Source organism: Haemaphysalis longicornis, unplaced genomic scaffold (assembly GCF_048455015.1).
Source record: "Haemaphysalis longicornis isolate Haplotype H1 unplaced genomic scaffold, Haemaphysalis longicornis Haplotype H1 scaffold_7, whole genome shotgun sequence".
Classification (NCBI taxonomy): domain Eukaryota; kingdom Metazoa; phylum Arthropoda; class Arachnida; order Ixodida; family Ixodidae; genus Haemaphysalis; species Haemaphysalis longicornis.
Genome location: NW_027526422.1, coordinates 2,149,891 through 2,176,983, shown reverse-complemented (window position 1 = coordinate 2,176,983; position 27,093 = coordinate 2,149,891). Strand labels below are relative to the sequence as shown.

At 49.4% G+C, this 27,093-nt stretch overlaps 1 protein-coding gene across 1 annotated transcript in view; it reads left to right on the top strand.

Moving 5' to 3' along the window:
• LOC144144302 (neprilysin-1-like) overlaps window positions 1–27,093 on the top strand; it is a 205,113-nt gene that overhangs the window by 108,294 nt on the left and 69,726 nt on the right. The window contains exons 8-9 of the mRNA XM_077675682.1: window positions 12,277–12,459; window positions 12,523–12,609. Coding sequence (XP_077531808.1) covers window positions 12,277–12,459; window positions 12,523–12,609 — 270 coding nt within the window. The remainder of the gene's footprint in view (window positions 1–12,276; window positions 12,460–12,522; window positions 12,610–27,093) is intronic.

The following is a 27,093-nucleotide window of genomic DNA, read 5'->3' as shown; positions in this document are numbered from 1 at the left end:
CTGCCACGTATCAGCACATTCAAGAGAGAGAGAGAGAGAGAGAGAGAGAGAGAGAGAGAGAGAGAGAGAGAGAGAGAGAGAGAGAGAGAGGTTTATTTAAATCAACAGGGGGGATTGTACTGAAGCTTGAAGGAGGCGTCCGCAGTCCAGGATGCTTTGAGCGCGGGCAGCATCGACAGCCCTTTGAGCCAGCCGAAGATGGTCGTCCAGGCTGGTGCTTGCCAAGGCGCTCTCCCAAAGCTCGACAGTAGAAAGTTGCAGGTTGGGAGAAATCAGTGGGGATCGGTCACACCTTCCGACCATATGGCGTAGCGTTCCTGGTTTTCCGCAAAATTCAACGTGTGATTCATAACTAACCCCATGCCCCTGCCCACCTTCTAGACACCCTACGCACGAAGTTTTTTGGTCCCCCGCATACCCCGCCACCTCCTCCATCTAACGACTACATGGGTACACCGAACCCTGCGCTTGAGGAGGAGGAAAATGACTTTATTGATATCAATCCGGCATGTAAGGGTGGATCAGGCCGCGCAGGGCTTCACCAACCCCCTATCTCACTAGACCTCAGCGTGGACCGGTCCGGCGCTAGCTACTAGGAGTTACCTCCGTTCGCTTTTGCCGGGCCAGGGCCGCGTCGAGCCGCTGGATGGCTTGGAGTTGCGCCTGATGGTCAGGCGAACTGATGTAGTGTTCCATGTCCGGTGGCAGAGAGTCCCGCACGGTTCCCCCCGCACACGCGTCACACCCCCACAGCACGTGGGCTAAGGTTGCCAGTTCTCGCGCGCACACACTGCCGAGGGGCGGGGGGGCGCCGCACGGTACGCGAGCTCACGCGCGACGACGTCCGCCTCCTCGTTGAGGTTGGTTGATGCCCCCTTCTCGATTCAAGAATTGTAGCAGGCCCTCGTCCGCATCACGCGCAATACCACCCCTGGAAAAGATCGAGTAACCAACAAGACCTTACGAAATCTCGGTGAAGACACCCTCAACTCCCTCCTTGCCCTCTTCAACAAGCACTGGGCAGCCGGCACCCTTCCTCTTCAGTGGCGCCACGCCGACATCACCCTCATCCAGAAACCGCAAAAACCAATCTCCATTGACAACCTACGCCCTATTTCCCTCACATCATGCCAGGGTAAACTCTTAGAGCCCCTCGTTCACTCCCCACTTATGGCATTCCTGAAGGACAATGACCTCTATCCTCATACCATGTTTGGATTTCAAGCTCTCCTATTTACCCAAAATGTGCTTCTACAACTTAATTAAAGAGCAAATTATCGAAAATTTAAGCAAAACGCACCCCAGTTCCATACTTGCATTAGATGTACAAGGAGCATTTGATAATGTCACGCATGCAGCAATACTCCAAGGGCTGCAAACAACCAATTGCGGGGAGGCCACATACAACGTCGTCCGGGCCTTTCTCAAGAACCGCCCCGCAACGCTTCGTATTGGCCCCCTCCAGTCTGACCCTTTCCCGACTCCGCCGAAAGGAACACCACAGGGTTCTGTAATCTCCCCACACCTTTTTAACATATCCCCTCTTCAACTCCCAGCCTAGCTGTCTGCCATCCCCAACCTTCAGCACGCTTTCTATGCGGATTGACCTCGCGTTCTGGACTAACGCAGGATCCCCCGGAGTTCAACAAGACATTCTCCAGAAAGCCGTTGATTTTTCTTTGTATTTATTTTTTCACAAACTCCAACAGACTACAATTAAGCCTAAACAGCTCTGCTATTAATATTTCTCACTCAATTTCAACCACTTTCGCTGGGAGTTGCGCAGTATGACCAGAGGCGGAAAGACATCACACGTTTTCGCTGTTCTCTATTCTTATTTTGAAAAAGCTACCCACAAGAATTGTATATTCGTGTTCTTCGTGACCTAATCTATCAATCTAGAGCAACTGCCTTCAAAAATTTAATCTTCAGCTCACCACTACGGCGCTTTCTAGCTCAGGCGTGGCTTCGTCGCTTTAAAGCCACAAAATTTCAATCAGGTTTTATTATTTGAATTCAGCAGCGGTTCAGCGGCGGTATTTACGGACCAGCTGGATTATTCTAATAGCTGTACGGGGTAGGGGCCGTACGCGTTGTCCCAGCACATGAATGAAAGAATACTTTAGTAGCTCGCACGCGTGCAGCCAACAGAGCGCGCGACCGGTACCGCCCGTCGCGTCTCCATCGGGGAACTTTCTGTCCTCCCTTGTCGCGCTGCTGCAAATGCATAGGCGGCCGCGGGTAATCTCAGCCGCGCAGCCAGCGGATCGGTGGCGTGCGCCGGAATCGCACCCGGGCCGATCCATCCGAACGATTTCTCTGGCTGTTTCCAACGCGAAGCAGCACACAAATAAATAGAGTCATCGCGAACTTTCGTTTTCAATAGCCCTCCGGCCCCTTTCCATTTTCGCAACACGCCCGTCGTCGCCCGTGGAAGCACTCTCGACGACGACTTATCGCCGCCCCGTATTATGGCTCTTGCCAGGCAGGCTGCGTCGTTTCCCGCTGCAGGTGAAAAGAAAACCATTTACTTGGGCGCCAACTCCAGTTTCCCCTGCTCTCCTATCGGCTTTGCTTTCCCCCGGTGCTGAAGCGGCTGAGTTTGCCGACATTGCAGCAGTCTCGTTGCCCGTTTGGCGGCCCCCTCGTTTCGCCACCACCAGCACCTGTTTTCACGGCTGCAGCTGTAGCCGCAAGATATACGGCCGGCGGAACTTTTGGTGCTCCGATTTTGAGTCAGCGTTCTCCGCTTCGAAGGAATCGCATTCGCAGAGTTTTCGGCGTGTTCGGTTTCCCGTTTTCCTACTTTCGGCGAAAGCTTCCCCGCGGCATGTCTAGCAGCCATCTCGGAAACAGGGAGCTTCTGCTGCCCGTCGACGGACTTGTATGTCAGTCCGCTCATTCAGACTCGAGCTGGTCCCCAGGTCAGAGATCCCCAAATGGGCTCCTGGACTGAGGAACCGCACTCTGTGAAACAAAGCTCTCTGCTACTACTGCTACTCAAGCGCGCGTTCGAGTGAGCGTGAGCACAGTATGCGGAATCGTGAGTTTAGGCCCGCGTTATGAGTCTGATCCCGCGTGGTTGTGGATCCGCTGAGACCCCGCAAGCCTGTTCCCGAGAATTTGAGCCGCAGTATGAATGGTTCCACAGCGACCCATGGGAACCCCTGCAAGCCCACCCGTCGAAATGTTCCGTCGGTTGAAGAATGTATGGCTAGCTATCGGTCTTGTTTATTCCAAGCGAAGGGCCCCCTAAGCCTAAATATATGGTACGCGAATGCAAGCCTTGCCTGACACTGACAAGCCGGGCCGGATATTGAAATTGAATTGAATGTGCTCAAAGCCATCTGCTTGAGGCTTTTAGAGCGAAAATACTCAGTAATGCCCTCTTGCTTGGCTGGTGCTTCGCGATTTCTTATTGAGTGTTTTAGTAAGTGTATAAGGATTAGAACTTTCATGGCAGATTTCCTGACAAAAATGTGAAAATTCTTGCAGCTCTGTCCAAACACCTCCGCCTTGAATGGAAGGTTCTCCAAGTTACGGTGACCGTTTGCTTACATTTGGGCTTTTTGCTGTAACTTTACCACAAATGCGCCTAGTGAGCTGACTTAACTTATCGGAAAAGCAACGCGATAACGCGAGTATTGCGTTTAAGGAGTCACCAGGTCTCGGAAGTTAGCTGTGTTTGTTTTGCTTGCATGTGACAGTGCGTGCGGCCGCCCCAGCGCCGAAGAAAAAATCATTCCGCACCCCTCTTTCACAAAGTTGTAAAGCAACTTGGTACCAAATTTGAACCTCTTCTACGCCGGGCGTACTCGCACACTGACACACATGCAATCAAAACAAACCTATAGCTAACTTCCGAGACCTGGTGACTTTTTAAAGACCATACTCGTGTTATCGCGTTGCTGTTCCGATAGTTTGGCAAGTTAAATGAGCTCGCCAGGCGCATTTGTGGTAAAGTTACAGCTAGAAGCCCAAATGTAAACAAAAACGGTCAGCGTAACTCCGAGGAACTTCCGTTCATGGCGGATGCGTTAGGACAGAGCCGCGCGAGCTGAGCTTCAAACTGCAGCTGAGCGTCAGCTGAGAAGCTCAGCTCCTCCTTGGCCAGCTGGGCTACCAACTGGCCTTTTTGTTTTTTCGTAGTTGTACACTTGAGCCCGGGAGAGGCTTCCCTTTCGAATGGCCAGACGTCAGTGACTCTCATCAGTGAGCCAGCGTGTCAGCTTACTCCTTCACAACCGCGCATGTAAAAAGCGAAACCGACAAACGCTGGCTCAGCATCACTGCATGCGTGAACGGCAACATCGCTTAAGGAAAAACAAGCGCTACATACGAGGACAGAAAAAAACGAAGAACGACGAGACAGATCGCCCGCAGAAAACTTCTCTCCCACTCTCGCCATCTTTCGTCTGGTTCTCTGGCCAACCCATGCAGGTATGGAGTGCTGCCTGCTCGGGAAGGAACCATCATCCTGGATACCTAAGGGCCTTCACTAGGAATGTTCAACCATGCTAGGAAGGCTCTTACAGACACAAACAGCACTCCCTCACCAGAGAAGGATCTGGCCACCCTGGTGTAGTAGTTGGCCGCCACCTCCCTTGACTGACCTACTCAACTTTCGGCCCTGAGTCCCCCGCAGCTGCAGAGCACCTGTCCACGGCGGCGGTCAGAACACCGATACAGCCGAGGGGGCTTAGAATATCCATCCGGGTCCGCACAGGCCGCCATTGGAAGTTGACCCTGGCAACATTCAACGCACGCACCGTGTCTAGCGAAGGAAGCTTAGCTGTGCTACTAGAGGAGCTCCCTGACATTAAAAGGGATGTTATAGGGTTACGCGAAGTTAGAATGAGAGGGGAAGGCTTCATGGAGCATAGTAGCGGGCAATTCCCGTGCTACAGTGGAACCCAAGAGAAGAAAGAACACGGGGTGGGATTTTTACTCCACAGAGAAATAGCAGGAAAGCTGGAGGACTTTTTCAGCATTAGCGAGAGAGTACCGGCTGTTGTCATCAAGCTAAACAAGCGATACGGGTTAAAGACATATGTACAGGCCTATGCGCCAACAACCAGCTATCATAGTGAAACCGTAGATAGCTTCTACGAAAACTTCGAATCGACAATGAAAAAGGCAACAGCGTAGTTCACGATTGTGACGGAAGACTTTATCGCGAAGGTCGGTAAGAAGCCAATGGGAGAACGGTCAGTGGAAAACTTCCAAATAGAAAACCGCAACAGTCGAAGAGATAACTGATACGATTTTCAGACAGAAATAACGTGAGGTTAATGAGCACATTCTTCTACAAATGAAAGAATAGGAAATGGGCATGGAAACGTCCCGATAGTACCACCAAGAAATACCTTGGCTTCATTCTAAGTGACAACCCGTTTATCGTGCAATACGTATAGGTGCTAAGTAAGATTCGGAGCAGCGATCACAGGATGGTTAGATGTAAGCTAAGGCTGAATCTCAGAAGGGAAAGAACGAAACTTGTGAAAACTAAGAAGCCCCGCGTCATGAAATCAGTCAGAGCCAGATCGCAGGAATTAAAAGAACTCGTCAAAACAAATTCCCACTTCTAAACGAGCAGGACGAAGTGAGTATAGAGAGGCTAAATGACAACCTAACATCGGCAGTCAGTGCAACAGCACGAGCTGTGGCAGAAGCAACATGCAGTGAACAAAAGAGAAAACTAAGAAAACGAAGGAACTAATTGCCAAACGCAAGAACATGAAAGTGTCAAGCCCGGCAGATCAGATTTCTTTAGCCGAGCTGTCGAAACTCATTAACAGAAGTAAAACAAACGAAATTTGGCCATACAACATGGCAGTGATCGAGGAAACGCTGCAAATAGGGGGAAGCTTGAAAGCAACTAAGATAAAGGCAGGCATCGGCAAAGACGGGATGTACGCACCCAGAGATGAGCAGGGAAACATTACGCGCAACTTGTACGAGATAATTAGGCTAGCAAAAAGATTCTACACCAGGCTGGATGCCAGCGATGGTAGACCAGGGAAACTACTGAGAGTACACGCTCAACTTTCGATAACTCACTAGTAACTAAAGAGGAGGTAGAAAAGGCTTTCAAACGCATGAAAACAGAAAAAGATGCAGGTGACGATGGCATAACCGTGGATCTTTTGAAGGAGGGAGGATATCTTCTGCTGGAAAAGCTTGCTGTACAATTTTCGGAATGATTGAAGATTCAAGAAGTGTCCATAGCCTGGAAAAACGCCAACAGTATTCTGATTCATAAGAAGGAAGATCCCAATTACCTCAATAATTACAAACCCATCAGTCTACTCTCAGTTGTTTACAAGCTGTTTGCCAAAGTTATAGTTAGCCGCATACGGGACAGCCTGGATTCGCATGAATCCAGAGAGCAGGCTGGGTTTAAGAAAGGGTACTCAACCAAGCATCACATCCAGGTCGTCAACCAAGTGATGTCAAAATGCGCACAGTTCACTAAATGCCGCTCTGCGGGCGTTTATCTTTCGGCGCGAGTGTTTCGCGAACCGTCAAATTACATACTGAACACTGTAGATCAAAGAAGATTATTGTAGGCTGGTGACGTGAGTTCGAAACGCTGTCCCTATCAAAGCGATAACACATGCGGCATAAAAATAAAGAATGGAACACACGATTTACTTGGCCCACAGATAACACCGATAACACAGACCGGCGCAGCCGGGAAGAAAAAACCAAAGCACATACGCAAACTTAATGCATGCTTCGCTGCAATATTATAGGGTCAAGCGAAGTTAGAAGGACAGGAGAAGGGTTTATGGAGCTCACTAGGGGGCATATTTTGTGCTACAGTGGACCCCAAGAGAAGAAAAAACACGGGGTGGGATTTTTAATACAGAGGGAAATAGCAGGAAACGTGGAGGAGTTTTTTTTTTCACATTATAGACTCGCGGCTGTTGTGATCAATCTAAAAAAGCGGTGCAGGTTAAAGATAGGGACAGGGATTCTCAGATCCCGAAACAACTCACAGCAGCACCCCAACCCCAGAACACATGCATTTGCATGGCGCTACCCCGTCGTTTCGAAATGACCGCCTCTCGCTTCAGAGAATTGGGGCCAAGGAGAGCTGCCTTTGTTCCGTACGACGAAGAGCCGAGAGCAGAACTTCAGTTGTTTAATGCACGGCGAGAAGAGAGGAGCCATGATGCGGGAGGCAGCCCGCTGGCCCTAATGCCGACGGCGAACTCAGTGTGACTCGGCTCGCCGAAAGGCCAGAATTTATAACCAAAAGTCCCAACGGTCCACAGGCTCCCAGATGTTGTGCTAGGCATGAAAAAGAACAAATACACATATTCCCTAGATGCAGTGTCCCTAGAACCAGCAGCGAGGTACCCAGAAATGGGCGCATTCTTTGCCGAAGGGAAGTTGCGGAAACGACGAGTCAGGCGCACCACAACCGCCGCTGGCATGAGTCGCCGAGCCAGAGCGCAGACAGCCGGGGGATGAAACTCCGCCGTTTTAAATGCGGAGCATTTCTTAGGCTCACGATGTCACTCGTCGATGTTGTCGGCGCCGTCCACACGCTCACTGCGCATGCGCGTCGCGTCGAGGCGCAGGTGCGCGTCTCTCCCCCGTACCCTCCTCGCTGTCAACAACAGGTGCGGTGGTGCGGGAGGAGCGCGTGTACCCCGTGCGCTCCGTCGCTCTCAACAACAGCTGTGGCGGTGCGGGGGGAGCGCGTCTGTGCGCGCATGCGTCGTAGCTACCCGTGCGCTGCTCGCGCTCAACAGTAACGGCGGCAGGGCGTGTACACGTGATAACGGCATGGTGGGTGCGTGGAAAGTTCGCGCGCTTGTGCACGGAAGTGTGCGCATGCGCGTCTCTCCCCCGTACTCCTCTCCCTCGAACGCGGGCGGTGTGTATATAAGCGGCGGAGCGCGCGTTCGGAATTCAGTCAAGGGCGTCTTTGCTTGGCTTTCGCTTGACTTGACGCTTTGCTTGACGGCACCAAGCAATAAAGACAGACTTTAACTTTACACTCCTTGCTTTCGCTCCTCCTTCATTCAATAAATAAGAATAATAAAGACGAAATAACAATTAAGCATTCCCAAACCATACCCAATTACGCAACATTCACGCGATACCCCCACCACTCTGCGACGCATTTACTCGAGTTCCCCCCGTGGGAAGATGCGGGCGGGTTTTCTTCTGTCCCGTGACTACAGCGATCCTAACGGTTGGGGGCTGTACTAAATACGAGCATAAATGAACGTTGTTGCTGCATTTTATATTTATTACCGGTTACTTATTAATTACGGAGTTTTTAATATGCAAGTGAACTTAAAAGTTGTGGTTCTATACTGCAAAAATACGAGCGCCACCCGGAGTGGAAAACCGGAACCACGACTTTCCGCTTCGCACCGCAGAAAAGGGGCGTTTCTTGTCGCGCCCGCAGGTATGCCACGATCCACGGTGTTCCGAGGGCCGTTTTTACCACCGTGAAGTTTGTTTCATCGAAACAGACGCATGAATGGATTTGCAACGTCATCACAGATCATGCTGTACTGAGTGGTGTCAAAATTCTTCACGCCAGGCCGCATAAAATATTTTTGGATCCCGGCGGACGAAAGGTACGATATGCATGCTGCTCGTTTTGCTTTTCTACGCTTGCACGACATAGCAGGACGCGGTTGCAGCAGTAGATTTATAATTTAAGTGAGCATACACGTGCACTATTTATTTATTACATTCTGATTGTCTTCCCTTCCTCTTGAATTACGCATAAAATGCGTAGCAGAGCATCTGGCAATTAATCCAATGACTACGTTTGTTTATACGTGCGTTATTGATTTAATGCGTTTCGATCGTGTGTTTTGCATTTTAGCGAAAGTGAATGCCTGGTATGCAGCAAAATGTATATGAGGCAACTATGCAATAACTAATGCAATAGTGTGAGCTTATCTGCACTCCTTTTATAATCTTTTGATTGCCTGCGTTTAGTATGTTTTCGTAGCATGCGTTGTAGTTATTATTATTAATAATATTGTGATTATTATAATTTTTCTCAGTATTATTGTTCTCGTTATTATTATCAGCCTATTTATGTCCACAGCTGGAGGAAAGCATCTCCCATACACTTTTGGCTCAAAGGGTGGGTCCATAGGTTCATATCGGATTGTTAGCACAATGTTAACTAAGTAGTGACTACATTAATTATTTTATTGCGTTTAAATTGTGTGTTCTGCATTTTGTATTCACGTGAATCCACGGCATATAGCAGAATTAATTTGTAGCAATCAATATACATACTAAGCAATTACTGTATATGCTTATAATACAATCATAACTATAATTCCACCACTTATAATTTACGCTTCAGTTCCGTGCCTCGAGTTTCAGCTTTCAGTAAAGGAACGATATATTCACAAGAACGGAGTTACAGCTATAAGCCGATAAATAATTAGACAATGCAGGTTTAACCTGTCCTAGTAATTTATTACAGGTTTTTAAATAATGTGTTAATAACCGGTTTACTTCAGGGCCCGAGAAATACCTGAGGAATACATAGCGCGCGAAAGTATATATGCCTTAATAATAGTTTAGAAATCCTGGTGTGGGACGGCTGCTTTCGTCTAGAGAAATATATTTTGGATTAGGAGCAAGGGTGGGTCTTTTCCACCGAACACTATAATCGCACAGATAGAAAAGCGTATCCGCGTCTCTTAATAATAGAGGCTGATTTTAATTTAAAATTTGCCTTTACGATTGGCGTTGTCACAAGTCGTCTTTGTAGCCAAAATCAATTTAAGAAAGAAAAATTCCTAATATATCAGATAACGTTTATTTCGAATACAGATGCCACAGAGATTTCACTTAAAACTATCGTATGTGCGCTTTAAAGCAGCAATAAAGCTAGTATTCATTCTAACCCAAATATGCAGACGTTCTTGTTGATGTTCCAGATCTCGCATTTGGCTCCAGTGCCCGAGAAGGCAGGACCTGGCTCATTCACCACCTCGTCAGACCTACAGCAGCTACGGGCTGTGTCCTGCCCATTTCACCAGCAGAGACTACGCGGACCTTGGATAGATATGCACTGGCTGGATGCCTAGTTATCAGCATGCGGCCAATGGCCATACACTTTTGTATGCGACTAAAAGCGCAAAAAATCCAAGTTGTGTTTTTGCTGTACGAATGGTACATTTAGGCAATAAACATAAAAAAACTGCGCTCTTTATTCTTGTCTGTATCGTGTTTACTAAAAAACCAAAACAACGTCGTACTTAGAATAAGAGGTGAAAAAAGAAGTGGACGCGCAAAACTCTATCATTCAGACCGAAACAACTTCCCTTTTGATAATATGACGGGTTGCGCAACAGGAACAACGTTGTGCGCTGGCCATCTGAATGTCTTTTGAATTGGCGCTAAATCACCCCCCCCCCCCCCCGCACGGCTTTTCAGTCCTCATCAAGATGGCGTCTCCTAATGCATGTCTGCAACGCGCCGCCATGTTTTTAGTGCCGCCCCCAAACACCGGGAGTTTGTCCGGTGCTGCGAGCGAATATCGCGTCCCATGCCAGGTGTAGGAAGTTTCACTCCCCTGACACAGCTCGGACCTGCCGGAGGAGGGCCGGCCTTCACCGCCACACGCGGAACTTCGCCGTAGTGCCCACACGCGCGCACAGGATATAGGTGGAGCAGTTCGCGCTGAATCATAACAGAACGTACATGCTATGTTGTATGTGGGATGCATATATGTGTGAACATCGATAGTACATACAGGCGGGGACAGAATTTTTCCGACAACGCGAAAACTGCCGCTGCGCTGCTCAGCCTGCGCACTCTGGAGCCATGCGCACCACAACCGCCGCTGGCATGAGTCGCCGAGCCAGAGCGCACGCATCTTGCACCTGCCGGAGGAGGGCCGGCCTTCACCGCCTTCACCGCCACGCGCGAAACTCCGTTGTCGAGGCCAACGCGATTCACATGCACGCCCTTCCTTCCTTACTCGCCGGCACGCAATTTTTCTCGCTTCGGCAGCCGCGGCGCGATTCTCGTTAGGGTTCCGTGGGGCCTCTATTTTGCCGCGACGACCAATCTACGGCTATAGACGGAACGATTATCCGGCTTACGTGCATATTTTCTTCATGTTCTAACTAATCGTCCCGCGGAAAGGTTTTTGTTACTTCGGTACAGTTGGAAAAAACCAGCAAACATCAAAGAGACATAAACGCCGGCGCGACTGGCACGTACACAAGAATGCCGATATGTAATGGTAGGGCTCGGTATCTCACATATTCATCGGCCTGTGACGCGTTACCGACAATCCGAGCGCTCCTGCCGAAAGCAAGAAAACTTGCATGCACGCGAGCAAGCAAGGACGCGCATGCGCGCCGCGTTGGTTTGGACAACAGGTGCCCTGCCTCCAGAGTGCGCATTGGCAGCTTCCGATATATATATATATATATATATATATATATATATATATATATATATATATATATATATATATATATATATATATATATATATATATAAATCTAGAAAAAGATAAACTCACAAAGCGCGCAGAAATAGTATAAGTAAAGAGTCGGATACACAGCAAGAACAATAACAAGCAATGTTTACTTACGTAGCGGCAACGGGACTTGCCTTCATCAGAGTAAAGTTACATGATTTTGCTGTTCTTGCTGTGTATCCGACTCTTTACTTATACTATATATATATATATATATATATATATATATATATATATATGAGAAGAAAAACTTCGAACAAGGTAAAAGCACGATTGTGGCCTACGTTTCAGCAAAGAGAACTTGCTTTCTCAGTTCTGAGGAAAGCAAGTTCTCTTTGCTGAAACGTAGGCCACAATCGTGCTTTTACCTTGTTCGAAGTTTTTCTTCTCTTGTGTTCTCTACCATCTTCAAAGTTCTACTACTCCCTATATATATATATATATATATATATATATATATATATATATATATATATATATATATATATATATATATATATATATATATATATATATATATATATATATATAGAGAGAGAGAGAGAGAGAGAGAGTAAAAACCGTAAAAAGCATCAAGAGTCTTGATAAAGGACGGTCCCCGTCCGAAACGTCGATGTAAAGTTATGTTTTCGAAGTAAACTTGTTATGTTTTTTATTGCGCCCCTTTTTACTATTTAACCTTCACTAGCCTAACCGTTTACCTTGTGTGTGTGCGTGCGTGCGTGCGTGCGTGCGTGCGTGTGTGCGCGCATGCATGCGCGTGCTAAGTTACGACCCCGGTGCAGATCGACCAGCAGCTGGCGTTCGGGCTGCCGAGCCGCGAGTACTACCTGAAGGAGAGCAGCGAGAAGGACCGGCGCGCCTACCACCGGCTCATGGTCGACGTGGCGCAGCTGCTGGGCGCAGACCCCACCGACGCGCACGCGCAGATGGAGCGCGTGCTCGAGCTCGAGACCCGGCTGGCCAACGTACGTGGGTGCACCCTGGCGCAGCGTCGCGCAGTGCTGCAGCTCTCTCTCCTCACCTCGCAGATATCGGTGCCCGAGGCCGACCGCCACGACACGGGCTCCATCTACAACAAGATGACGCTCCGAGCCTTGTCCGAAATGGTGCCCGTGGTACGTTTCCCGCCTGTCGCGGCCATGGAGTTATCTGGCGCTGCGTTGGCGCCGCAATTGCAGCTAGCGACGTTCCTCGCCTGCTTGGCTCCGCCAGCCACGCGGCTGTTTTTCGTAGTTCGAGCTACACTGCGCTACCTCGGGCAGTCTCAGCGGGGTGACAAGCTTTGCCCTTGAGCGCTAGCGGTCAAACCACACCCGCTTCCGCAAGCGCCCGGCACGGGGCAAAGGCCCGATAACGGGGAGCGATAGGCGATGAGGGAAAGGAGGCGTTCGCGGGACTCGTGCGCAGGACGCGGCGGAGGAAGGCGAGGAGGCCGCCGCCACCTCGATAACATCCAGCTTTGGTCCCTCGTGAGGCGAAAAACAGGAAAAACTCTACCGTTGCGTGCAGGAGGTTCGCTGCCCTGAAGTCTTGCGCATTAGTGTGAGGTTCCTTCATTTTTGTCTCAAAACCAAAAACAACAAAAAAGGGTAACATTATTTTCTTGTTCATCTTGCATGAAACTTCTAAATAATCACTGACAACTAAAGCTTTTTGGAGCTTCAACTTTATAGTAAAAAATCACATTCGAATAATCTTTAAAGTAATATTGTTGCTTTTTTTGCAGCCACAGGCAACTTTTCAGCCTTTCCGGGTGCGATACGGAACGCTCGCTCAAGCGCGGCTCCCGCAGAAAGGGGCGCCAGATTTCCCTCCAGTGTGTGTTAGTATGAAGCTCTATGGCGGGCACGGGTTGACCGGTGTGTGACAGACGCGCTTATAACGGTGACTCGGTAGATGCATTTCGCTGTGTCTTCGCAAGCATAGCGAGTGGCACCGCGTGCACGGTTATTTGCATTGACGGCCGTATACATTCACATTTAGGGGGCTTTGCGCGCCCAAGCTTCCACTGGGATCTCTAACGAGCGCCGAGAACCTCGGTGCTCTAGTTTTTAACCCCTGCGTCTCTTAGTGTTTGCGTGCGTTTATGCGTGCTCGCACGCTCTACCGATTTGGGCTCTTTGCATTTCCAAGTGGAGTAGCAAGTCGAGTTCGTTGCTATAGGCCACGGAGCAAGAATAATACCCCTGCCACACGGCAAATTTAATGTCCTTCCCATCGAATGTCATTCGTTTTACTTAATGCCATTTTCTTGACGTGATGCTACATGGAATTTAATGTCATTTTCAAATGATGGAAGATGCGATTGGTAAAAACTAAGGTGGAGAAAATATTTAAGTAAGCGCTTCGATATTTGCAAAAACTGAGCGAAAAGAGCTTAAACATACTTACTTTCATTTGGAATGCACTATAAGCACAAGTGGCACTGGAGCACTTCAGCGTCGCCCACCGCCGTCGCACCAGCATGGAGCTTATAAAAAAACAGTCGCTGGCACCCACCACACCGGCTCGGCTGGCCCGGTAGCGTGACTAGCAGTTTTTTTACAACTCTATTCGGCTTGTTTCATATGAATAAATAAATTACTAAAAATTATACGCATGTAAAAATATTATAAAGCTACTGACGCTTCAGTAATCTGTTTTGGGTGGGCATTCCCATTGAGTCTCTAGTGCCGAGATAATACATTTGCTGGCAGAACGCAGTCGAATGGGTTCCGTATGCTCATTTGGTCCCTAATGTGATTTTGACGGAATGTCATTACATTTTCTCGAGTAGCAGCAAACCAATGTCATTTTGAACGAATGACATATTCGATGGTAGTGACATTAAATTTGATGTGTGGCGGGGGTATAAGACAGGAGGGGAAGCGAGGATTCCTAGCACAGCCAGATGATGTCACATGCGCTCTTCATAGGTTAAGCTAGCGGCATCTGCCGCGGGTGAAGAAACTGCATGGTGTTGGGAATGACCTTGCCAGCGCTGGCACCAAGGTTGTGGCTCGCATCCAGCTCGTCACCGATGTTGGGAATCAGCCATCCCGACGCTGTCTCCGCTGTTGGGACTGGGCCCGCTCACCGCAGCCACCACTGTTGCGATTGGCCATCCGAGCGCAGCCACCGGTGTAGCGGCGTTGCCTTGCTCCTTCCGCTATCGACGCGGCGCAGAGCAGAGCGATGAAGTTCTCGAGCCGACGGAAAGTTGAAGTAACATTTATGTACAGTACGTACAAGGGTAAGCAAACGTTACATGACTCGCACAAAGGCGACAGCACCTCTCCACTCGGTGCCTCCGAAGAATGGCGCCGAAGAATGCCGCCGAAGAAAGCCGACGATACTCGATCCGGGCGGGTTTTTATACCCCCGGAAGGTCGTTGGAGCCCCGAAAAGTTTGAATTGCTCCAATCTGGGCTCTCGCTAGCTTAAGTTTGAAATCCGACGAATGGTAGCGAAGCGGTGAGTCAGCCGCGCCGCCAAGATGGGGAAAGGGAGGACGACGCCCACGCCATCTCTGTGACCTCGCCTCCAGGCAAGTAGCGACAAGCCCGTTGAGGGTCGTTCACCCGATGCAGGATCTGGCCGAGCCGCCGCGGCGTAAAAGGAGAGGCGCCTCTGCTGCGGTGCGTGTTTCAGCTTGTCCACCGCGGGCGGTTTGGTCTGGTTTGGACGAGGCGTGAATCGGCCCCGCTGTCGGCGCGTCGCCCCATGCAAGGGATTTGGGCCAGCCGCTCTGGCACAACAGCGGCCGGCGCGATCGGCATTTCACTGCGCAGCCACGGGATGAATTGCGGCTGCTATCACTTCGTCCATCAGGTGCCGCTACCCTCTCCTTCGCCGTCGCAGCTACGATGCTTTGCAGTCCGCCTTGGTTTTCATTGTGACGTTACCTGGTCGTTCGCCCGCGTGCTGCAACTGGCCCTTTCGCCTATTATATATTGTTGCTACGGACTGTAATCTGACTTCTTCATATCATTAATGTTCTCTGCCTCCCTCTCTCCTCCGTGACATTTACTGTGGCAGCTGCGTCAGTAGGTCTTCATTGTGAGGTTTTCTCGGCGTGTGTGTAATACTACGGTCACTGCGCATGCGCTTGTGGGCATACATGCGAAGATGAAAATGGTTTCGGAGCTTCGGAACACGAACCGGCCTTCTGCTTCCAAGGCGGGAGGTGTAACCATCGGGACACGAGTTATAGTAGTTACCTTCTCAGCTGTATTTGTTAGAGTACACACATTTGTTACAGTTCACTTCTTGGCATGAGCTCCGTGCTTGAATGCGCTGAACCACGATCACCGAGCATGCAGGCATAATGGCGTCTCCTTCCCCACGCTTCATTTGTTTGTAATCACAAGCCAACGCTTTCACTGGAGAACTCAGACCGACCGGGGAATATACCGCACAACTCTGTATCGTTAAGAAGTGAAGTGAATTTTGTCAGCGCTACAGTTTTGAGGGAATGCATTGATCTGCAAACTCTTCTGGAGCCGAAAACTGGGCAGCCCCACCGACATGTCTAGCGTGCTTATGTAGCGCGGGCGGGGTAGATCGAAAGAGCAGCACGCACACACGCTTACGTTTGCTTAAGGCGGCAAACTACAGTAGAACCCCGCTGATACGTCCCCCGGACTTACGATGCCCCGATTCTTACGACGGCTCTCCGCGGTCCCGGCAAACTCCCCATAGAAACAATTCATTAAAAACCCCGATGATGTGCCGCTCGGGTGCACGCAGTCCCTGGAGCGAATAAACCGGCGTTTCTCCCCTATTTTACTCCGCTTCGCCGCCTCGTCCTGACCTTTTGTTTATTCTGAGCCCCCTTTTGACCCTGCTTGATGTGCAAAGGTCCGCATGCGGGCCATACATTTTGCTGAACAGACGCAAGCAAGCAAGCGGGTACGCGTGAGCATGAGTTAACCTTCCACGGCCCCACGCGGCGGCAGCACGCCAACGCGCCAACCGCGAGAAGTCGAAGTTCAGGTGGCAGGCGGACTATGAATTTGAGGCTCCCATCGAGCAGCCGACAAATTCGAAAACACATACGACGCAACCCCACGGCGGTGACCAAACACCCGCTTGACCGCCCGCTCTATCTCCCTATATCTCTGCTCTCTGCTTACCACTGTCTTTCAAAGCCACATGATCAGTCTGCTACTTTCTTTGCTAGGGCGCCTCCATTCACGCGCGTCCACCGCAAGGGTAGCGACACGTATGTGTTGGCGCCGCTGTTTTGGGTCACTCGTCGGCCGCCGCAGCAAATCACTGTAGGAAGGCCGCGGTATAACTTTCGCCCCGACATGGTTTACTCGCGAAGTTTGAATCATCTTATCAATTTCGCGTTACTGGGTCTTGTGGCGAACTAAAACACCTATGTGTTGAGCACTTTGACCCAACGCACGGGAGCGTTCAAAGGGTGTCTCCACCGTGTACGGGAATGGAATGCCTTGTTTTTTTTTGTTTTTTTTTTTCATCTCCGCCTTGTACTATCGTTCGTTTTGCTTAGCCTTGTAAGGTTCACACTCGCTTTTTCCTCTCTCAATTCGCTCGACCACGTCGGCCTTATCTTGCTCGTGCATGGCGTGGGGTTGGGGCGCTATAAATATCGCTAGACAGCATGGGTAAGGTGGCTGCACGAGTGGCGCGTAGCGCGCGTCGCTTTGCTGGCGGGAGCTCGGACGCCGTGGAGGGCAGGGGGCACAACATAGACGTTTCTTTCTTTTAAAACTTGGTATTTGAGCTAAAAGTAAAAGTACGCAAATCACGCGAGAACGCGCTAAATATAGTAGTTTAAATAAGTTCTTAGACCACCTGTCGCGTGAAACCGCCTGGTCGGCCGGCAGTTACCTGCACCCCGGTCGTACGACACCTCGGTCATACGACGCTTTCTCGCGGTCCCTCGATAGTCGTATTATCGGGGTTCCACTGTAGCTACCCGAACGGATTGCGGAAACAGCGATTCATGCGACGAGTGTTGAACTTGAAGTTCTGGGAATGGCGCTAAGTGGATTCTGTTCCTTCTCACTTGGTGTGTGTCTGTCTACAAAATATAAAACCTCGGAGGCCCCAACAATGAAACTACCGTAACTGTCTTGTCTTGGTTTCTTATCCACACCGTTTCCCCCGGCTCTAAATCACGGAGGATCCGAGCCCCGTGCCTTCTGTCATAATTTCTCTTTTGCAGGGCGCCATTCTCGCGCCTGGACTGCTTACATGTCGACCACTGCGGTGTCGCTACACACTGCCGGTGAAGACTTTCTCAGACGCCGTCTCATTAACAACGCCGCGGGGCTAACGCCATTCGTAAGTGGCGTGGCTCTGTCCGCGCGAAGAGCAACATAAGTGTCACCTGTCACCCGTTTTCTGTAGGCTCTTCTTTATAACCCGCACGGCTGCCTCAACTAAGCCATTGCGTTGCGGATACCTGGGGCTTGATGATGTTACGTGCTCGAAGCCCCATTCTTCCGCGAACTGATGGAAAGCAGAGCCATCAAGTTTTTTGAACTGAGGTCTATTGTCGCTGAAAACTGTTTCAGGCGTGCCGGGCCTTGCGAAAATAGACTTTACTTGCTTGACGACTTCTTGCTCTGTCATACCCGTAAGCAGAGCGATCTCGGAATACCTTGACTGACAATCGGTCACGAGCAAGTAGGTCTTCCCTCCACAGTGAAACAGGTCCGTGGCAGCCATGGCCGATCAGGAAAATCAGGCGGCACCAACGGCTCATGTCTGTATCCCTGCCCTTCGATGCCCTGCGCTCTGTGTACATTGGCGAACAAACTGTTCCATTTCTGTCGGCACACCCTGCCACCCTGCTAACTCACTCCACAATTTACAGCAGTGTGCGCCTTGGGGCGGTGCCTTCCCCTTTGCACGACCCTGCATTTGATTGCACAAAACGAATATTCCAGCCTTGATGGCCTGGAGGCCCTTTTCTCTCGTTCATTTCCACGTGCTCAGTGCTGCCAATCGCGATATGTGGATCGTTTGGTTTCCGGCCGCGGCCCTATTTCCCCCCTTCCCGTCCCCCCCTCCCCAAGACCACCTGTTGTCTTGTTTAAGTGGATGGAAGGAGACTATATAAAGACATACCAATTTCGCCAAATACACACATCAGTATGTCTTCCTCTGAAAGCACAATTGCCTTTTTCTATAACAAAGCACGAGTTTAAAATGAGCAGGTCGTGCCAAAGGCCTAAGCGATGTGTTGACGTTCGGCGATGTGGTAGTTCCACCGTGCAGCCAAAATGTTTTGTTTCGAATTCGCACATGGGACACGCAAACCATGCCACTTAAACAACCGCACAAAAAAAAAACAAATAAATGGCTGCGGCTCACCTCAGCTAACCTTGAATATGCAAAGCAAAAGCCTGGCCTAGTCTGGTTGAGTCTTGGTTTCGCTTGGTTAACCTTTCATGTAGCCGTATTGCCGACACGGCTCAAAGCCTTTCGGTCCTGTGCAACGCTCACAGAAGGAGTGCCGGCCTCGCTTTCATTCTCGGCAAACGCCGAGCAAGACGAGTCACGTAGCCCGGGACGACCCAGCGGCGGCGCATGCGTGGGACGCTGCGGGGAGGGGGGCTTGTGGGCAGCGCTGAAGCAGTCCCGGCGAATCACGTGATGCGCTTCGAGGACTCTGTCTCAGGGGGTGTGTCTCCGGTCGAAAGGTGAACTTGCGAATCCGCAGCGAAACCGCTGGACGAAAGTGGTAAAGCTTTGCTTTAAAAATCAGTGCCCTTCCACTCTGTGAAGAAGGATGACCTGCGAAGCTTGGCGCAGAACACGAAATGCACAAAACAAAGCACGTTCTTTTGCAATTTGCGATCGAGCAATCAGCACTTGGCCCTATAAGATTTTGTAGGACTCGAGATTTCTTCTAGTGGACAAACATGGAGCAGTTTGCTTCCCTCCCGCGACGTAGGCATCTTAGTGTCTGCGTAACCCACCAACCCGGTCAGCTCGACCACTGAGGTCACCGGAAAGTTCGCTTTGGGCTGGTGGCCGTACAGTCGGGATAAATTTCAAGGTCATCGCTCGGGTGGCAAAGAAACAAGCAGCAACGACACGTTACAGGAAGTAACAGTGTTGTATCACGCAAGAGACAACGAGGGGAAGAAGACACTGCTACCTGTATCTCCAAAAGTTCTGAAAACAGCCGCTGTGTAGGTTTAAAGGCCCTCTGATCGATGCTCCCGCGATCACCTTCAAATTGATCCCGACTGTACGCGTTTAAACATCCCGCCAGCACAACGGACATGTCATCAGTGAGGGCACGAAACCTATATCTGCGCGTGCACGCCACCCCTCCTTGTTCCCTCCACTCCCAACTCGTTCCTGATAAACCGGCAACCAGTTATAAGAGCGCGTGCTTGTGAAAGGCACCGCCAAAATTGTCGCTCTGAAAGCGCTTCAAGCTGAACAAGACACATTGGCTCACGTCGATGTTGCTGTTCATCCTGGAGAGATTTCCAGCTGCTCGGCGAGCTGAACTTGCCGAGTTCAGCTCGCATTGGAAACTGCGGCGGCAATGGCTTTCAGTTGTTTTCGCAATCATTCGCGCTGCTTCCATTCCGGCAGACGATCCCCGCTGTTCTTCCTCCGAGCGAACGACACGCGTCTGTCCATAGGGAGTTGAAACCTGGAAGGATGCGAGCTTTATTCTAGTGGACAAACATGTGGCTGTCCGTTTGCGTCCCGCGTCGGTGGCGTCTCATTTTCCGTGCAACACACCAACCCAAACCCAAACCGGCCGACCATTGAGGACAGCTGACATGGCACGTAGAGCAGCGAGAGTTGCAGGTTTAAACTTCCCGCCAGCACAACGCGCATGCCATCGTCATCGGGAGCAGCGCGAAGGCTAGCTGTGCGTTCACACCCCCCTGCTTCCACCCCCAACCAGTGCACACATAAACCGGCAACCGGTGATGGGTGCGTGCTAGGGCGTGAAATACAAAGGCGGAATTGTCGCGCCGAAGGCTTTTCATGCTGAAGAATTATGGGCTCACGTTGGCGTTCCAAGCGGGCAAGTTGCTCCGAGGTAACTCCCGCCGTTATCCTCCTCATTGCTCAGCCCATTCACTCATTCACAAGCCGACTGCTCAGCTTGTGAAAGAGGCGTCGCTGGTGGCGAGGGGAATAACACTGCTGAAAGCGGTGTCGGCGGTGGTGGAGAGGAGCGCCGCAGCGGCGCAGAGTTAATCTGCTTCACCGAGGGGACACATATACTTCTTCGCAGTAAAGCACCCTGTCGAGGTTGTTTGAACCCACGACGTTGCTCCACTGGGCGCGAGGCGTTAACCCCCATGCGCCAGGACAGAATGGGCAGCCTCGCGGAAATGACGTGTATACTATAGTATACACGTCTCGATATATAGATCGAGACCCACCCTTCTAATGCGTAGCATTCTTTGCCAAGTAACCCCACAGCCAGGATCGTGTAACGCCCTGCATTTCCACGAAAATTCATATATCGCGGAAGTTCCACCTGTAATCGCTATAATGGCGTAAATGGAGATAATTGGTCGGACGAAATTTTGAAAAACTAAAATGAAGGCAAATATTTAAAAAATGGCGCCAATAAATAAATTCCAAACCGTATACCGCATGGCATTTCCAAAATAAAGCATATTTCGCGAAAGTTCCACCTGTAATCGTTATAATAGCGTAAATGGACATATTTGGTGGAACGAAAATTTGAAAAAGTAAAAAAACATAAGACAAATATAAAATAATCACGGAAAATGGCGAACCACGTAACGCCCTGCATTTCCACGATAATGCAGATTTCGGAAAAGCTCTAAATGTAATCGTTGTAATAACGTAGATTGAGATAATTGGTCGGACGAAATTTGAAAAACTAAAAAGAAGATACATATTAAAAAAAATTACGCAAAATGCGAAGCGTATACCGCATGGCATTTCCACCATAATTCAGATTTCGCGAAAGTTCCAAATGTAATCGTTGTAATAACGTAAATAGGGATAATTTTTCGAACGAAATTTTAGAAAACTAAAAAATGAGAAAACTATTAAAAATTACTGAAATGGTCCTAACATATACCGCATGCAATTCCCACAATAATGCATATTTCGCGAAAGTTCCAACTGTAATCGTTATAATAGGGTAAATGGACATAATTGGTCGTACAAAATTTTGAAAAACTATAAAATAAAAAGTATTTAAAAATTGCGGGAAATGTCAAAACGTATACCGCATGACATTTTCACAATAATGCAGATTTCGTGGAAGTTTCACCTGTAATTGCTATAATAGCGTAACTGGAGATGATTGTTTGGACAGGATTAGAAAAAACAAACAATTTGACTGGAAAAAACTCACTCAAGACAGGCGGCATAAGAAATAATGCTACGCATTAGTAGAAAATTCTCTGAATTTCTGCAGATTTTTTGTCACATCACTGTTTTCTGCTTGATTTCAAGGATTCCTGGCTGGTTAATTGAACATTTCTTGAATAACAGCTTCGCAGTAAGGTTTTATGAAGCCCCCCCCCCCCTTTATAATTGATCTCCAGCAACAGCATGCACTGTTTCGGCTGCGACTGCGATATCGCCCTGTGGGAGCGGTGCTCGCCGTGCTCTTGTTTTACGCTTTACGCTAAAAACTTTGGTCGATGGTGATTCTTGATTACCTTAAAAACCGCCCGTAACTTGTCTCCTGCTCTTAACTGAGCTTATATTTTTTACACGCGTTGCTGGACGTACACGAATGTGCAGTTTTGCAACTCCGGGAAACGAATCGCCGAAGCGAACGGCCGAAGCGTCGGATGTGAAATACGGATCGCATTAAATTGTATGAACAGTGTTGAATTGTATGAACTTCATGGACCTTACTATGTTTATTACACTCTAGGAAATAACAGAACGGAACCGCATTCATTACGGCACGAATCTTGTCTCGGCGCAGTTTCCCCTTCACGGTCGATTCCGAACGACCGTTGGGCCGATCGGTATTGCCGGCGTCTTCGGTCAGCGAGACAGTCACACCACGCGGACTTTAGATCGGCCGACGTGTTCGCGTCGCCGTCGGCGTCATGTGACAATGCGGTCTGCCAACTCGGCAGTCGGCGTCGCCGTCGTGTCGTCGTCGTGTCGGCCTAGCCGACGCAGCCTAACAGGAAGCGCGGTAGTAGAGCAAAAAAGTTAAATGTGGACGAACACGATAGTGTTAAGCGCGCTGCAGAAAGCTGCAATTAACCAAAGGTGCCGCTGCGAGCCGTCGACGCTGAGCAGACGACGCTTCTGTTAGCCGGAAGTGCGAGAAAAAGCCGTTCAATTGCAAAATTTCTGCTTGGTGACGCACGTGATAGAATCGATGACGTACTTGCCTGAAGATGGCGGAGCCCAAAAACACCCAGGAAAGGGCGAGAACGCGGCAACAAACGTTGCAACGAAAGTGTGAGCTTTCCGATGCACGTAAAAATGTTATAACTTTGCACAGATGACATTGACCACCCAATCTAGTGATTGCGCTTGTTCATTTAGTGTGCTCAAAACGCCTTCCAGGACCCCTTTAAGCTGTCCCCCCAGTATAGCGCCGCAATCGCTATACTGGACTTTGACAGTTTCAGTTTCCGTCGTATAATTTGCCATTGACCGCTGCGAAGTGCGTTGTTGGCAAAAGGTGGAAGGCTCGGAGAAAACCCATGTGGGTTTGGAGGTCAAAGCCGCAGCCAAGGAAGTTTTAAAGAGAGTCCAGCGGAGTCTAATACCGCACGGTCCTGCTCCACTGCCGGCAGGACGGCACAAGGTACGAGCCGCGCTCGCCGAGAATGTGCTGGCGAAGTGGCCGTGGGCCTGTATACGTGCCGAAGCGCCATCAGCGTGCTCACCAGGACCCACCACAACGCATGCAACAGCCGGCGCCTTGGGCTCCGTAGGGGCCAGGCCCACGGTGCATCGTATGCTATGGGGGGAGTGCCCGGCCGCGCAAATGCAACGGCTCAAGTACCTTCCGCCAGCAGTTCGGCGCCTCTCTGACTGAACGAACCCGGCGCAGGTCGCCAGTACACGGCGGAGGCCGCTCTCTGTGGGAGTTTGCCCGCTCCACAGCAGGCATCGACCGTCCCATGTAAACCTCCCCCCACCCACCCTTTTACTTTTCCCGCGCAGGCCCACGTGTCGTCCTTGGCCTCAAAAAGACCTTGATTTGAATTGAATAGTCTTGACGCAGTCCCAACTCACGTTGGTCGTCGTAAAATGGAACAGACGTTTACGAAAGCGCTCCAATGTACGAAAATGCCGGTCCCCGGCACGCCACCACCACTAGAGTGATTCGATCTTTAGCTCCCTGCAGTTTCGGTTCCCTCGCTATGCCCGGCGTGTTGTACTTATTGTGACAGCTAGGTCAGACGAAGCGTGTAAAATCATCGAAGAAACGTTAGCATTTATCGATTGCAATGGTGGCTCGGAACGCATGTTCTCAGTTTGCGCCTTCAGCGACAATCACGTATTTGGCTGAAGCCACCGTAGCAGACACCGTGTGTGTGCGAAATCTGGAGCGAAAAAATTTGTTGTGGGAGTCTTGTTTACGTTGGAGGTGATTTTCCGTTACATTTTCATCGTACACCGATGCAGCGCCACAAGTGAATGGCCCCACTAAAGTGATCCTGGTCACCTCCCCTCTCAGTAATTGAATTCTGCGTGGGGTTCCAGTCGTAGACATGCATGGTTACCGCAGCTAAGCCATTAATCGAGGAATAATAGAAATTTATAGCAACAAAACTGGAAACACACTGCATGAAGAGATATGTACAAATACAAGAAAATGAAAATTATGGGCGACAGAAGAATTCATGTCACATATTCTGCCAAACACAATTCTGTAATGCATAATGCCGAAATGCAAAACAATGCGCACGTCTACGGCCTTATGTGCTAGCTTAGAAAAAAAAATTGTCGTGTGCTAACAAAGCTTGATTGCTATATTTAAGCGCTTAGAAACTTCACTGTGCGCGCATTATTTCGCGATTTGAGCACGGCGACTCTGCATTTGAACTCTGCACAGGATATGAACTAACAAGTACAGATGGGCGAAGATGTTAACTAGGAAACGTGCGAAATTAACCTTAAACTGTGCTAAATACGAGGAAACGCCCACTCTCCTTTCGCAACCTGGCCATATTGAAGGATATGCTCATGGATGAACAACTCAAACATTGTGTATTACACTTGCATCCCTGGCCAGCTTGTCACCTCAAGATCAGCGTCAGCTGATGCTTTACCCTCTTTTCCCAAACTTCTATTAAAGGGAGAGACAACCGATTTTTGTCGAGTATATATTCTCTATCCCAAATGAAAGGGCATCCCTTAAAGCACCTTGACGAGAAACGGTTTTGCTGATAACGCCCTAGAACTTCTTAAATCGAATTTCTTGATCTACGAGTCGTATGTGTCCCTCCCAAAACTAATGCTGGCAACCATGACATAGAGCAGCTCGGCAACATACTTTTGTCTGTATGCGAAATAAAAAACAATATTTAAAAACTTGCTCCCAGCTAAAAAAGTTTGAATCGCAGGCTTTCCTGTTCCTTTATGTGTTTTTTTAATGCAACGGTCTGTTGTTGTTGTTGTTGTAGAACTTTTATTGTGAGAAGAAAGGGGAAGGGGACAGGGGTGAAAAGTTGAAAGGGAGTTCATGGGTGGGGCCCAACGTCCAGTGCTCCAGATGCAACGGCTCCCACCTTGGCTCTCCGGATCAGACGTAGCTGATCTTCGAGAGATGAGCTGGTAAGGGCTGCCTCCCATGTCTCGATAGGATTAAGCTGTGTACTATTGTTTTCCTGGGGCCAGATGCGCGGGCACGCCCAGGTTGCGTGAAATAGCGTGGCTATCTCTCCGCATTTTGTGCACGTTTCTTGGAAGGAATTGGGGAACATTTTTGCCAGCCGTGACTTATGTGGGTACGTGTTTGTTTGTATTTGCCTCGGGATTTGAGCTTCTATAGCATTTAATTCCTTGTGTGGAGTAGGAAAGGTACTTCTCTTTTGCCTAATAAGCGAGAGTCTTTCTCCATATTTTTCGGGGAGGGGGGTGTGATAAGCGTGATCGTCAGGTGTGCGGTGTGTGAGTTCACACACTGCCTTGTCCGCTGCTTCATTACCCTCCAGTCCTTCGTGTCCGGGACACCATGTGATATTGTATTTTTCTTCAGTTCAGGTGGAAGAAGGTTTTTGAGGCGTTTTGGCATTCTTCCTGCAGCAAGATTCAATACTGCTTTCTTGGTGTCTGTTATTATGTTCAGACTTCTGCTCGTCTTTTCGCCGAGTCGAATTGCCATGAGGATGGCACCAGTCTCTGCTTCTTCTGTGTTTGACTGTCTAATTGTCGTGCAATCTTGCAGAGCTCCCTTGAAATCTGTGACCACTAGTGTGGCGTTGGTTTTGTCACATCTTCCAGCATCCGTATAGACCGTGTTTTCATGATCCTTGAATTTTTTCCTGTGGTATTTGACTCTCGCTTGCCTTCTGTCTTTGTGTACAGTGGGGTCCATGTTTTTCGGTAGAGGAAGGGTTTTGATGTGACTGCGCTGTTCAGGTTTCAAGTCCGTCATGGCGTCCAGTCGTGTTCTTTCTGGGGGGCTATCTATCTTCCAAAGGATGGATCTCCCAGTGTTAGTGGTGGCAAGCCTTTCCTTCTGGGCGATTAGTAATGCTTCCTTGATCTCTTCGAAGGTGTTGTACACTCCTAATTGAAAGATTTTTTCCGTGGACGTGTACAATGGTAGGCCCAGTGCTGCTTTATATGCCGTCCTGATGATAATGTTTATTCGTTCTTCCTCTTGTTTGTTTAGGTTGTGATACGGTAAGCTGTACGCCAGCCTACTCGTGACAAGGGCTTGCATGATTCTTAATGTTTCTTGTTCCCTCAATCCGGCTCTTCCTTTAGTGATTCTCTTCACAAGTCGGGCTAGCTGGGTTGAATATTTACTGATTTTTTCAATAGTAAGATCGGCTCTCCCGTTTCTTTGTATTGTCATTCCCAGGACGCGAATGTGGTCTCTTTCTGGGATTACGGATTGGCCAATCTTCACAGCTATCTTCTCTTCCTTGTTGCTGCTTCGGTGTGCGTGGATTCTTACTATCTCTGATTTTTCCGGGGCGCACTGGAGTCCATTTTCGCCTGCCAGCTTTACTACCCAGTTTACGGCGTTCTGAAGATGCCTTTCTTTTTCTGTAGTTGACCCTTGCGTCGCCCATATCGTTATATCATCTGCATAGATGACGTGTCCAATGTTCGGGAGTTCTCTCAGCTTGTTCGCGATCTTTATCATCGATATGTTGAAGAGGAGAGGGGATATGATGGATCCCTGAGGCGTGCCTGCATTTGACATCTGAAAGGGTTTTGATCTCAGTTGGCCAATTCCTACCGTTGCTGTTCTGTTGGATAGGAACGCTGTTACGAACTTGAAGGTTCTTTCACCGCAGCTCATTGCGCTGAGAGTTTCTAAAATGGCTTTGTGGGAGACGTTATCAAATGCTCCCTTCAAGTCCAGGGTTAGGATAAAGTGTTCTCCCTGAGCAACCTTCTTTATTACTTCTTCCTTTATGAGTACGAAGGCGTCCTGTGTGGACAGTCCTGCACGAAAGCCT